The following is a 14,398-nucleotide window of genomic DNA, read 5'->3' on the forward strand; positions in this document are numbered from 1 at the left end:
TGCCACATGATGTTAAAACACTCTAATATTTTTGCTTGGTGAAAACCAGTACAGTATTTGGTTGCTATACTCCAAGCATATTGAAGCTTATTTGATTTTTAGGTTGCTTTGGGTCACCCTGGACAGGATAAAGAGACTAGCAAATTTAATAATAATAATAATAGTAAAATAATATCAAAGAATTGGTTTTAAATCTATGAAAACTCTAAATGTTTTGGAACTAGAATGCAGGCAACCCTGCATTTTGAATGGGGGTTGTGTTCTGGGACATCATGTGCGTCAGCAGAGCATACATAAGCCTGCCCCTTTCTGCCCATGCCCCGCCCCTGTTCTGGGTCCAAAAACGGCCCACGTGTGCATGGCTGCCAGTGCTTTGAACAAGTGGTAAATGGAGGTTGCTTGTTCTCACATGAACCTGCTCACCAGTTAAGAGTGACCTCATACCCTCTGAAGTGAGGCAGGTGCTGATCAGAGACAGGACCTTCTCTGTTGTGGCACCTCTGCCTTTCATTTACCCAATTCTTTAGGTCTTGTTTTTGTTTTGGACTTGTAAGGTAATAAGAGCTTTCTGGGAGATGATATATAATGAAATGGGGAAAATGTTTAAAATAACCTTTGTTTAAAAACAACAACACAGAAGCTTTTTAATTAGGAATAACAGGTACCGACCTTCCAAAGGAGCAGAAAAGATTTTTTATGTATGGAACAACAGCCGCCCAGATGTTACTAGCCCAGAGATGGAAAGTTAACCAGGTTGATGGACTATGCTGAAATGGCAAAACTGACTGGAAAACTCAGAAACCAATGGGACAAAAACTTTATAAAAGAATGGGGAAAATGTATTAGTTATTTAGGAAACCACTATAAGCAGATAGAAACACTGGCATGATTTCAAGGATGTTTCTTTACTCATACATTGAATAAGTTGTAGGGAGTAACTTTGTTTCATTTAATGAGCCAGGCACAGGTCTGAAACATTTTCCCCAAGAGTAACATTCTCCTTCCTCCCATAGGAGTAAGTAAAAGATAAATTCAGGACACTGCTGGGAATGGGTAAAGCATGCTGTTGTGCAGACCCCCCCCCCCAAATAATACAGCCATGTATCATGGCTAAATAGAACCTCCATATTCAGAGATGGTCTACTACTGAATTCCAGTTGTTTCCTACTACTTGGTCATCCTGCAGGGGCAGGCAACATGTGGCCCTCTGGTTGTTGTTGGGACTGCAGTGGCCACCATCCCAGAATGTTGTTGTTTAGTTTAGTCATGTCCAACTCTTTGTGACTCCATGGACCAGAGCACGCCAGGCACTCCTGTCTTCCACTGCCTCCCGAAGTTTGGTCAAACTCATGCTGGTAGCTTCAAGAACACTGTCCAACCATCTCCTCCTCTGTCATCCCCTTTTCCTTGTGCCTTCCATCTTTCCCAACATCAGGGTCTTTTCCAGGGAGTCTTCTCTTCTCATGAGGTGGCCTCAGTAGCATGTTGGACGCCTTCCGACCTGAGGGGCTCAACTTCCAGCGTCATAACTTTTATATGCCTGTTGTCTTTGTCCATGGAGTTTTCTTGGCAGGGATACTGGAGTGACTTGCTGGTTCTTGCTCCAGGTGGATCTCGTTTGGTCAAAACTCTCCACTAGACCTGTCCATCTTGGGTGTCCTGCTCGGCATAGTTCATAGCTTCTCTGAGTTATTCAAGCCCCTTCACCACGGCAAGGCAGTGATCCATGAAGGGGCCATCCCAGAATAGAATGGGATTATTGGCAACAGATACACAGGTGCAGTGTGAATTCCTTTGCACGGTTTACCCAAAGAACTCAACGGGGCCTTACTCCCAAGCTCTAAGTAAGTGCGCATAAAGAGGACTGTGACCATATTTGGAAGTAAATTCCTTGGAACAAAATGGGACTTGTTTCCAGCTAACCACAGATAGGGTCGAGTCCTAAGAGTATATATATGTTTTTTAAAATGGGCTTTTGCTTATTTTGGCCACAGAACTTTTGCTATTTTTTAATGCTCTGTTCTGCTCTCTTCTTTAGTAACAAGACAATCGGACTTGCACAGTAGCATGCCAGGATACTTAGGCAGTGTTTAACCCGTTTGCGAGTTTACTCAGAAGTAAGTCCTTCGAGTTCAGGAGGGCTCGCTCACGTGCTTTGTAAAGGGCAGCGGGATCCTACGCGCATCGTTTTAAAAAAGAAAAACTAAAGTTAAAATTTACTCCCAAGTAATCGCGCCTGCAGAGGATCGCACCCTTGCACCCGATCCTATGCAGGGGGGGGGGCCTCTACGCCCCGGTGACTTCAGTGCGGCTTCCTCCCGCGTAAATGCAGATATAGGATCTCAAGGGAACTTTGCGTATTTTCACAGCCGCTTGGGAAAGTGCCTTGGGGCGTGGGGGGAGCGCTTTTAAAAAAGAAATCATTCATCATCCTGCAGGCTTTCGCTTTACGCGGCGCGGAGCAGCCGCCCCCCAAACCTCGGGGCCTTTTATTGTTCGCTTCCCACGTTGCTCTGGGCCGGCGCGCGAACGGGTTAACCCCGGAGGGGAGCCGTGAGGGCGGCCAAAACAATGGGCAGAATCAGAGCATGAATAATCCCCGCGCGGCGGCGGCCACTCCTCCTCCTCCTCCTCCTCCTTCGCTCCCCCCGTCGATCCCACCCACCCCAACCCGCCTCGGATCCCGCTATATCCCCTCCTCCTGGGGCGAAACGGTGCGCCTCTCTCTCCAAGTCGCCAAGTTGGTGAGGCTCCAGCTGCAGGTTGATGCGTCGATTGCGCAGCCTCGTTGCTACTTGCTTGGAAACCGCCGCAGCCGGGAAACTTTCCCCTTTGCGTCCTTTTCTCCTCGGCTTTGGGGACTTTTAGCCCTTTGATCCTCAGCCATGGCTCTCCGGGGGAAACACTAGTTGCTCCTTCCCCCCATTTCCCCCGATCCCAATTCCCTCCGGGATTTCTCCTTTCTTTTTTTTTGCCTTATTGCCAAACGCGAAAAAATGGCGAGGGCGCCGGGGAAGGTCCGCTGCGCGCCGCCAGTGGTGCCGCCGCCGCTGGTGCTGCTGCTGCTGCTGGCCGCGGCCGTGCCCTCTGGCTCGGAAGGGCAGCCGGTCTCCTTCCACGCGGATGTGAACGGCCACAGCCTGCACCCCCCTTACTTCAACCTGGCCGAGGGGACCAAGATCTCGGCCACCGCGACCTGCGGCGAGGAAGACTCTGGCGCCAAGACCCCCCGAGCCGTGGAGGATTTGTATTGCAAACTCGTGGGCGGGCCGGTAGCGGGAGGGGACCCCAACCAGACCATCCAGGTACAGTATTTTCATCGGAGGCTTCCTGATTTCTAGTTTCCATATGGCCGCATCTTGCATTGTTATTACTGTGGCTGTAATTAAGTGTTTTGTAATGATGAGCTTGAAATTATTGTAACCCGCCCCGGGACCTGCTGGCGACCTGCTTATAACATGAAACACGCGCGAAGCTTTGCATCGTGGAGAGCGCGCAGTAGAACCAACTTGAGGATTCAATCCTGTGCCGCCTTTCCTGGGAGTAAGCCCCGTGGACCACGATGGGACTTTTCTCTCAGGTGGGCTGTTACAGGATGAAGGAAGTGGGTGGGGAAAAAATATATATCTTGGCTTTGCAATTATTTATCACAGCGCATAACTTTGGGCTGGCTCCTCCACCAGTGTGGGCTCGAAATCTCCCCTCCTCCTTCCTCTTTTGTTATCTCCCAAGTTGACTTGAGGTTGGTGGATTGATTCTCAGTTAATGGGGCAGGCACACAAAAGGTCTAGGGAGGAAGTGTCTCTCGCAAGTGTGTGTTTGTGTCTGTTTGCACACTCACAGAGCACATGTTTGCTCTGCGCTTCATAATGGGGACTTCTGAAAGGAGCATTGAATTTAGCAGACCCTTTTAGTGACTCTGGACTGAATGGCTGTGCCACCTTCCAGTTTTAAGGAGGGATGCAATTACTCTTCTTTTCGCCCCCACCTCCATTGACTGTGTACAGACAAACCATCTGCCAAGAGGTAACTTCTCAGCTGCTTGTTAAGCTTGGTGTGGGAGCTCCTCTGCCAAGTGGAAGTCGTACAGCACTTAAATAGCTGATCAGAATTCTAGTGTTGTGAGGGGGGCAGTAAGATTCTGTTCACGTTTGGCAGGACAACACACACACACACACACACACACACACACACGGTTAGCAAGTGGTTACTGCTGGGTAAATTGTGGCCCATTCATTTTACGGTTAGACCCAACGTGCTCAAACTTACAACAAAACTCTGATTTGTGTGCTTTCTTAGTATGCTTGAATGCAGTGGGTGCTCGCTGCTTCCCTCTCCATAAAAAAAAATCAACTTCTGTTTTCTCAAGTTGAGGGTGCCCATTTGCAAAAAAATAATATTGCGATCCAGTCAAAGTTAAGCAATGGCTTAAAGTAAAAAAAAATCAATAAAGACTTGTTGATTGTAGTGGGGGAAAGTTTAAGCACTTATTTTTTGAAAATGTTGACCTTTAGACAATCCTAGCTTCAGGGTTGGGTGTTTTTTTTGGGAGCAGTTCTTGGTCAAGATGCCACCCCCATACTCTCTGCTTTTCCTGCCCCTTTGGGCACAGTCCCTGCAACTTTCTAGGAGAGGGCAAAGTGAGGAAGCTGATGGTCTTTCATCTTGCTCACATGCTTAGAGGGGCCAGGTGATCAGGAAGCGTCCATGAGGAGGAGGGGCAGCAGGGCTGGGGGGGGGGCTCTTGGATTTGGCAGTGCGCCCCATTTTGGGGCATGGGACTGAGCAGTTGCCCGGCAATGCCAGCCTCTGATTGAGACTGGCCCTGAACACAAATGTGATTGGCCGCTGAAATGCATTCTTTTTTTGTCAGGCGTACAAAAGAATTCCAGTGGGTTTTTTAGAAAATAATAGCAGAAAACCTGTGTTGAAGAAAACACATCAGCCTATTTCATGCTACGTGTGTGTGTGTTGCTCGGAGCACCTAATGTTCATTTCCTTACAACAACCCTGTAAGGTTGGCCCAGTGTTGTTGTTATCTGTGGGGGCTGAGGCATAGCAAGCCTGCCTTAAGGTTACCGCCAGTTGAGTTCATGGCTAGAGACCCAGCTATGAATATTCCTCTTCATTTCATAACTATTGTGTTATGGGGCTTCCACATCTACAGCTCAATATCTGTGAAGTAAACCTGCTTTTCAGAGCGGCACAGTTGGTCCGCCCTTTTCTAAGCACCTTTTCTTTTTCCTTCCTTGCTCAGAATTCGGAGTCCTGTGTTTTCACTGGATCGGCTATAAAAAAAGATAAATAGAGGAGAGAATTTAGGTAGCTCAGCTGGCAAGAGCGTGAGACTCTTAATCTGAGGGTTGTGGTGGGTTCAAGCTCCACTTTGGGCAAAAGATTCCTGCATTGCAGGGGCTGAACTAGGTGATCCGAGCGGTCCCTTACAATTCTATGATTGGCTTTTTTTGGGGAGTTGCTTCTTTTTGCTGAAAACATTTGACTGTTAAGAGGGATCTTTGCATTTTCTCAAAACAGGAGCTTCTCCAGTAAGTATAAGCAAGTCCTCTAGAGCAGTGTTTCCCAACCTTGTGCCTCCAGCTGTTTTTGAACTACAACTCCCATCATCCCTGACTAGCAAGACCAGTGGCAAGGGATGATGGGAATTGTAGTCCAAAAAACAGCTGGAGGCACAAGGTTGGGAAACACTGCTCTAGAGTTTTACCTTGGCTTGCCTAGGTATCTCCACTCATAGTTTAATGACTTATAAAAGAACAGTACAGGCAGTTGGAAGGCACCGACATTTTTGCTAGTATAGCACAAATGCAGCATCTGAAGGATGGGGAACCTTTTTCTTCCCACTAGGGCAGCATTCCCTACATGCTAGTGTTGGGCGTAGAGGCGGATTTTGGTGTGAGCAGTTCCACCAAACTGGGCGCCAAGCCTTGAGGCTGTTGCAGGGCATCGCGCCTAGGAGGCAGTGAATTGAGCCAGAACAGAAGGTGAGAGGCAGGAGTGCTGAATTTTAGTCTTGCACAAGGTGCCACTGAGACTTGAGAAAGACCAGAGACTGCCCCGGAGGGTAGGTCCAAAAACAAAAAGTGTGCAGGGCAATGAATATGAGTCTTAGTATAGTAGGTTTTCTAGCCATGGGGAAAATAAAATCGAAGGTTTCTAAACACAACACACACTGCCCCATTGAGCAAGCAAGAGGAATCACCACAAGTTCAAGGACACATTCTGGTCATACAAAAGCACTCGAAGAGCTGATAGTAGAGCTAGAGGGGAGTGTGGCTTGGGGAGGCCTGAGGCCTGGATGGCTGTGTTTGGTCCCTGGGATGGACCCAACCCTGCTGGTCCCAACCCTGCTGTAAACATTGAGCCCAAACGTAGGGAAAGTTAGGTAAAGGTAAAGGTACCCCTGACCATTAGGTCCAGTCACAGACGACTCTGGGGTTGCGGCACTCATCTCGCTTTACTGGCTGAGGGAGCAGACGTTTGTCTGCAGACAACTTCTGGGTCATGTGGCCAGCATGACTAAGCCGCTTCTGGTGAACCAGAGCAGTGCACGGAAACGCTGTTTACTTTCCCGCCGGAGCGGTCCCTATTTATCTACTATCACTTGTCGTGCTTTCGAAATGCTAGGTGGGCAGGAGCTGGGATCGAACAACGGAGCTCACCCCGTTGCGCGGATTTGAACCGCTGACCTTCTGATCAGCAACCCTAGGCTCTGTGGTTTAGACCACAGCGCCACCCGCATCCCATTGGCAAAGTTAGTTCTGTTTAAATCCCCTGGAAAGTGACCAGGCAAGTAAGTTGCGGCTAATTTATTCCACGTTAATTTCATTCAGACTCTATGGTTTATTGTGAGAGGAATTTAGCTAGCCTTAGGAGATTGGCAGCTTTCCCCCAGTTTCAGTTAACAGTAATTTAAACACGACATCTAAACTTTAAACTATGGTTAATTTTAATTTTGTTGCCAGCTTCATAAACCATAGCTTGAAGTTGGGTTGTTTTGGACAAACCATAGTTAAAATTAACCACAGTTTGTTGGACAACCCAGCAAGTTATGGCTAATCAAAAACAGAACCAAACCTTCTGAGCTTTGTGTATGCATTGAAAGAAGAGGGTGGGGAGGGGAGGCTGGGCTCCTTACTTTCACAATAACATGGTTTATTGTGACATCTGAACACACCCACTGGTTAATTCTCTTTTCATTAGGGCCCATATAACATCCCATACATGTTTGCCCTAACAATGGACATTTCAGGGAAATCATAATCTTAGAAGTAGCTGTTAGTAACTTGGGACATAAAAGTTATTCTGTATGACAGCTTCATAAACTCTTGAGACAGCATTAAACTTGAGTTGCCAAATCTGGATGTATAGCAACCCTAATTAAACAAAAAAAATACACAGATCGGGATGTAATGTTAACCCATAGTTTAGCTTTCCAAGAACAAGCCTAGAGTCTTGGACTGGTGCCTCTGGCATGGCCACAATGAAAATCCAGAAACTTTTGTTTATGGTTTAACTTTCCTGGACAAACTATGATAAATCTTAGTTCATGAAGTTGGCTTGTTTCCACTAACCACAGTTTAGGTTTTTGATGTAATGGTAAACTGTGGTTAATTTAAAAGTAAGCTGAAGCTTCTGAACTCCTCTGTGGATGAGAAGAGGGGAATACACAATCCAGAGACTTGCTGTGACATATTTACAATCCTAAACTTTGTGTTAAATGTGAACTGGGCTTTTAAATAAACCCTAAAATACAGAGGAACCATCTTTCGCTCTGCTTTGATAGCACAAACTTTGTTGGGTTGCTTCTCTTCATTGGTGTGGACCGCCAGGAATATTCAGGGATCAGTCTGTTACAAATGCTTCTATGCATATTTACTTGAAGGTTTGGATCTGGTATTCTTCCAAACCATTTCAAAACAGATGTGCAGGTGTACACTACTTTGGGGATAGACAGTAAATATTTTTTATGGGAGCTGAAGGTGGTGTGATACAGGCATTGTGTGTAGCAAATCAACAAGAGCTGGGAACAGAGAAAGGTTGAGTCTACACACCAGGCACAACAATGCTTCTGTTCTGTAATACCATGTGCAACACTTTGGAAAAAGTGCCTCTGTTACCCAACCCTAAATGGAGAGTGTTGAATGTTGAGAATATAGGTGTGAATAAGTCCGCAAATTGTTTGAAGGAATGTGGGTGGGAAAGAAGGGTGTGTTAAGGATAAACAATTATTACAGGCTTATGTCAAAGTAAATGTCTGCTTAAACTGGGACCTGACTGAGAGGCCACATGCATCCAAAGCCAAGAATGTCCTAGGAATGTGGATAGCAAAAGTGTACCGCTGTTCAAAGTGACTTGCACTTTACGAAGTGCTTAACAACTGTGGACATCTGGGATGGAGGGGAGATCAGTTGCAAGAGAGGATTTGCTAAAGGTTGGGGCGGGGCGGGGTGGGGCGGGGGGGGGAGCAAGTGAGCTTTTACTTCCCTGTGTCCCAGGCCTGTTTGTAAATCCTGCAAGGGCAACCATAGGAGTTGGAAAGCAAGTGGAATTTGAAACCTTCCCCAGTGTGCGAAGAAAGTCTTAAGACAAACCTTAGCAGCAGGGACCATTGTGGCTCGTGCTGGGTCAGGAAGAAGTTGAGATCCCAGTTCACCTGGCACCCTTCCTCTGTGTAAGATTAAGAAGGATTAAATTCATACATTCGCAGTCGAAGACACTTGACTCACATAAGTGAAAAATTAGCATGGCAGAAACCATTTTGGCTTATGTTTCTGTTTTATGGTTGAATTTGGATATAGGTTTACGTATTCTGAAGGGTCAAAGCTTTAGCTGCTTGCAATCTCCAGCTAACAATCAACCCACCCATGTTTTGGCTTGCAAGTTTGTGTAGAACAGCGGTGGCCAACTCCCAAGTGACTGCGATCTGAACTGGCAGTGATCTGGGGGTTCAGGTCAAAGTTGTTGAGCTTTTTTTAGGAATGAAAGCCCTGTTTCTGTTTTTTGGGTTTCAGGTGAAAGAGTTGTTGAACTCTTTTTTAGGAAGGAGAAAATCCCCGTTTTTTGGGGGGTGCAGGTGTTGAGCTTTTTTTTAGGCGAGCCAAAGTTGCTGAGCTTCTATTTGGGGAGCTGGTGATCTACCGGTAGATCATAATCTGCCTGTTGGATGTGCCTGGTATAGAACATGTAAAGAACAGGGTAGAACAGGGTAAACCCAGGGTAAAGAAGAAAATTTTAAATCAGAAAAGGAAGCAGGCAGTTAGCATATTGGTGAGGAGGAGGGTATGCATGCATGAGGGGGTACCTGGATGCCAGGGTACCTGAAATGTTGGTGCTGATGCCTTATTCAGTTGACCTTGTTTGTTGGTAACTGGCACAGTGCAGCCCAAATTGTGTGCCTGGGGAGGCCACCTGGCCAAACACAGAATGGGTTGTGTGACGTGGCACATGCCCCAAGCGACATAAGTGCACCATTGTGGTTTCCAAAGTGACAATCCCCCTTTGAGTCTGGATTTTCAAAAGGGCTTCTCCCCTTGTTGTCTTGTTTTAGTGTTAAGCTGAAATGAGAATCTGGGCTTAGGTGAAATGTAGGGACTGATAAAAGTTCAGTTTTATTGAAAATGTTTTATTTTGGGGTGAACCAGCCATCCTTGAAAATGGGGCTTTCGATTTGGTCACCGCAATTTATCCATTTGGTAACTTATTCATTCAATAAGCTGCTTGGGGGGGGGGGGCTTATTGCTTCCCAAGAACAAGGGCAGCCAATTTGATTCTTTGATTTCAGTCCATGCTGAACATACCTAATAGTAACCACCACCCTTGAATGCTAAAAGAGTGATAGCTAAGAGAGACTTGTTACATGTTAAAGACTAGGTGTTTGACAGGCAATGCTTGTTTAACTGTGAGGCTATCATGCCAGATTCTCTATAACCAGCTATGTAATACCTGCACACAAGAGGCTTATGTCAAGCTCCCAAATTCTCATGACAACTCTTTATGCCTCTTTCACCAGGGCTGATTTGTGCCCTTCCAATTGCAGCCTTGACTGGGACGCAGGTGGCGCTGTGGGTTAAAGCCTCAGCGCCTAGGGCTTGCCGATCGAAAGGTCGGCGGTTCGAATCCCTGCGGCGGGGTGCGCTCCCGCTGCTCGGTCCCAGCGCCTGCCAACCTAGCAGTTCGAAAGCACCTCCGGGTGCAAGTAGATAAATAGGGACCGCTTACCAGCGGGAAGGTAAACGGCGTTTCCGTGTGCGGCTCTGGCTCGCCAGAGCAGCGATGTCACGCTGGCCACGTGACCCGGAAGTGTCTCCGGACAGCGCTGGCCCCTGGCCTCTTAAGTGAGATGGGCGCACAACCCCAGAGTCTGTCAAGACTGGCCCGTACGGGCAGGGGTACCTTTACCTTTTTAATTGCAGCCTTGCACCATTCATACGTCCTTTATTGGATACTACCAGCAACTTCCAATTAAACAAGCTTTGGCTATTCATAATGCTGAGTTGGATTGTGGTTGCTGCTCCCCTTCGTGTTCTTCTGTATGGCTTTGATACTGCTGCCCCTTTGATGTAAGCCGTACTTCCTAGACTGATTTTTCTCTGGCCAATCTGAGTGCTTTGGTAAAATCCTTTTGTGGCTGGTTCCTTCCCATAACAGTGGGCAGCACTGAAGGGGGGCATAGGGAAGGCATAGGAAAGGAGGTATTAAGTTGAAAGGTCACCGTTCTTAGTTCATTATCTTTAGGGATTTCAACACTCCCTAGTGACTAAATCAACGATGAAGGCATGGAGAAAAAGAGGGGGATGTGTGTTCAATTTCCGTTGGCTGACGCAACCATAATGAACTCATGCGTTGGTTTGTAGAGTTCTCCAAGCTGCACCACTTAAACTTGCTCTCACCCTTTCACCTTCACTGCCTTGTATATTATTCCCCAGTGGGACACACCCACAGGCTGGAAAACTATGGAGAAAAACCATGGAAGAGCTAGAATAGTTGCTTCCATGTTGTTGTTGTTGTTTAGTTGTTTAGTCGTGTCCGACTCTTCGTGACCCCATGGACCAGAGCATGCTAGGCGCTCCTGTCTTCCTCTGCCTCCCGCAGCTTGGTCAAACTCATGTTCGTAGCTTCGAGAAGACTGTCCAACCATCTCGTCCTCTGTCGTCCCCTTCTCCTTGTGCCCTCAATCTTTCCCAACATCAGGGTCTTTTCCAGGGAGTCTTCTTTTCTCATGAGGTGGCCAAAGTATTGGAGCCTCAGCTTCACGATCTGTCCTAATGAGCACTCAGGGCTGATTTCCTTAAGAATGGATAAGTTTGATCTTCTTGCAGTCCATGGGACTCTCAAGAGTCTCCTCCAACACCATAAATCAAAAGCATCACTTCTTCGGCTATCATAGTTTTAACTATACGGACCTTTGTTGGCAAGGTGATGTCTCTGCTTTTTAAGATGCTGTCTAGGTTTGTCATTGCTTTTCTCCCAAGAAGCAGGCGTATCTCCCAAGAAATTGCTTCCATAGGTGTATCAAAATAGCCACCTGAGGATAGAGTTTCACATCATAAGTGTTCTTTCTTTCTCACCTTCAGTTTGCCAGAGAATGGTTAAAGCACAAAGTTCTTACACAGATCATTTTAACTACAGTAGACAATGACACTTCAATTTATTTATTATTTTTACATCCCACTTTTTCCTCCAAGAAGCTCAAAGTAGTGTGCATGATTCTCTACAACCTCATTTTATTGTTGCATCAATCCTGTGAGATACATTAGCTTGAGAGAGAGAATGAATGGATGAAGATGTAAATCAGGGACTCCCAGGTCAACACTCTTGACCATGATACCTCATGGGTTCTTTATAGCCATTTATCTTTTTTATAAAAGTATTTATATACCACCCGTTCACAAAACAGCAACATAAAAATGTTTAAAAGCAGTACAGAGCAAGCATCAAAATGAATGGCTACCTCGCATAGGCCTGTCAACTTGTAGCATCCTTCTATTGTCCATGTCACATCATTGTTGTAAATAAATATATAAGGTCGGGGAAGGGGGAGCTATTTCAGTGGTCCCACCAAGCTGAAGGCCCCAGCTCCAATCCCCAGCATGTCCACTATAGGGTGGGAAGATACCACTGTGTGAAATCATGCAGAGGCAATACTGAACGACGTAAATCAATGGGTTGACTCAGTAAAAGACAATGCCCTATTTTTCCTAAGATTGAGGTAACCCCCCCCCCAACAACAGCTTATTATTGGGTTGTTGTTTTTAACCGCTACGGTATTTAGTAACAAAACCCTAAACACTTCAATATTAGTAGTAGTAGTAGTAACAACAATGGATCTTTTTATTCTTGTACTTCCAGTATAATTATTCATGTGTTAATCTCAAGGTGGGCAATTCTTATGAATTCAGTGTAGCAGTAAGTGCAGAAATCCAAATTGAAAGCCATTTTTTTAAAAAATGAGAGGTTGCATTGCATCATGCCCTCAGGGATTTATCATATTTTCTGCTCTTCTTTTTACTACTGCCCTTTTTCTCCATTTCCTATAGTAGTGGTTGGAATGTCAGTACAGTAATTGGGAGGTTTGTGTGTGCATGGGGTTGTTTCATTGGCTGTCTACTATGAGAGACCCATGAGAGACTAGTGTCTCTTACTCAAGAGAAAACTTAGGGCACATAGTGAGCGCTTTTAAGTCCCGTTGATTTCAGTGGGAGGGTTAAACTGAGCAGGTTTTGGACAAAAACCAGAAGCAGTTTGCATGCATTCCCTTTGATTCCCCAAATTCCCTTTGAGCTGTGTATGAGTCATGGTGCCATGAGTTCTGTGCCTCTGATGGAGGGAGACTATGTAGCTGATAGTGGAAGTTTTAATGGCAGAGAGAGCTTGATCTTTCTCTCTGTATGATATTATACTTTGGTCTGTACTTTTCCATCCTTAAACAGTTGGCCTTTGTATTTTATTTTTTTATATACTATTGGTGAGGTATTCTGCTCCCTTGCATGCTGATCCTGCTATAATGGTTGAACCAGCAGCAATTGGCACAGTTGATACACGGCTTATGAGTATTTGAAATCCTGGTTTGCCATTGTGGCAGTAAGCTGATCACTCCTAAAAGCTCTGTGCGGACTGGAGAAAGCAGATATCTGAAAGGCCATTCTGATTAAAGCACGTTGTGTTGAAAAAAAAAATGCAATAGTAGCAGCACTATGTACAGTACAGTGTACAGTGGCCACGTGATTGCATGTTGTTTTAAATGGTTTTAATGTTCTATTTTTAACTGGGACTTCAGGGTGAAGGGCATTTTATAAATAAAAATAATAGATAATAATAGTGCAGCACATTACAGTTGCCAGAATAACCTTTAAGTGGTCCACTAAGGCCCTCAGCATTTTTCAAGTGGGCCTAATCCATCAACTGATGTACAAAATGGACCTGTGTGGACAGTAGCTTTTGGATTGACACAATGCAAGAATGCTAGAAATTTGTCCCATCAGTTTTCCCGGTTCTAACGTACTTCCTCACAGGTTTCTATTACACCCTGCAAAGACCTTAACAATCCCTTTGCTTTAAATGGGAGATTTAAAATGAGAGAAAGGATTAGATTTGAGAGGAAGCTCTTCCATTCAAACCTGCTCCATTATCTCAGTTTGCTCTGATTGCCGAGGTATTAAATTCCACAACCCTTTTTGTAACTTCCTTGTCTGCTGCTGCAAAACCTTTCTAGGTCTCCCATCTCTTTGCCTGAGAAAAGCCTATTGTTGCAATTTTAACCTATCGTTGCAATTTGCTTGGATCTACAAGGTTGGTGGGATTTGTTTTCTCAGGACTTTCATAAACACAATGCGCAGTTTTATCTTGCTTGTGAGAAACCAAACACCACCTCACGCTCCCACATACATTTTTCCTTAATGGGAGAAATGATGTTGTTTATTTAATATGATAGATGAGCAGCGTTGGCGAACATTTGATCTTGGTGGACTAGAACGGCTAGTGATCTTGGGGCAAATCTCAACAACAACAGCAAAAGTTTTTGAGGTATTTTTAATGAAAATTGCCAAACTCTACGCTACCAACATGGGATGCCATATGTCTGGATTTTCCCAGACATTTCAGTCATTTTCACCCGGACGTTGCTTAAGGAGGCTGAATACCGACTTGGTTTGGGAAAATTCCGGATGAATGGCAACCCTGTTACTGCAGCAAATCGATTGTCCCATTTTCCCCATTAAGTGTTGGCTTCATTTCCTTCACAGAAGAGCCAAAGGCCTGAAAGAAGTTGACAGTTCGGCCTGGTGTCATGCTGCCGTTACCATAGCAACCACCGGCAGGCCTACGTGGAGGCACTGATCCAGTCTACTGCTAGAGCAGAAGGCCATTAATCCTGCTAGCAAAT

The 14,398-nt window shown here is 45.6% G+C and overlaps 1 protein-coding gene across 1 annotated transcript in view; it reads left to right on the forward strand.

The window, feature by feature from the left end:
• The first annotated feature begins 2,701 nt into the window (after positions 1–2,701).
• LAMA5 (laminin subunit alpha 5) overlaps positions 2,702–14,398 on the forward strand; it is a 197,563-nt gene continuing 185,866 nt past the window's right edge. Inside the window, exon 1 of the mRNA XM_079980179.1 lies at positions 2,702–3,305. Within this exon, the coding sequence (XP_079836305.1) occupies positions 2,997–3,305 (309 nt within the window). The 5' untranslated portion in view covers positions 2,702–2,996. The remainder of the gene's footprint in view (positions 3,306–14,398) is intronic.

This window comes from Podarcis cretensis, assembly GCF_951804945.1.
Source record: "Podarcis cretensis genome assembly, chromosome: 6".
Classification (NCBI taxonomy): Eukaryota; Metazoa; Chordata; class Lepidosauria; order Squamata; family Lacertidae; genus Podarcis; species Podarcis cretensis.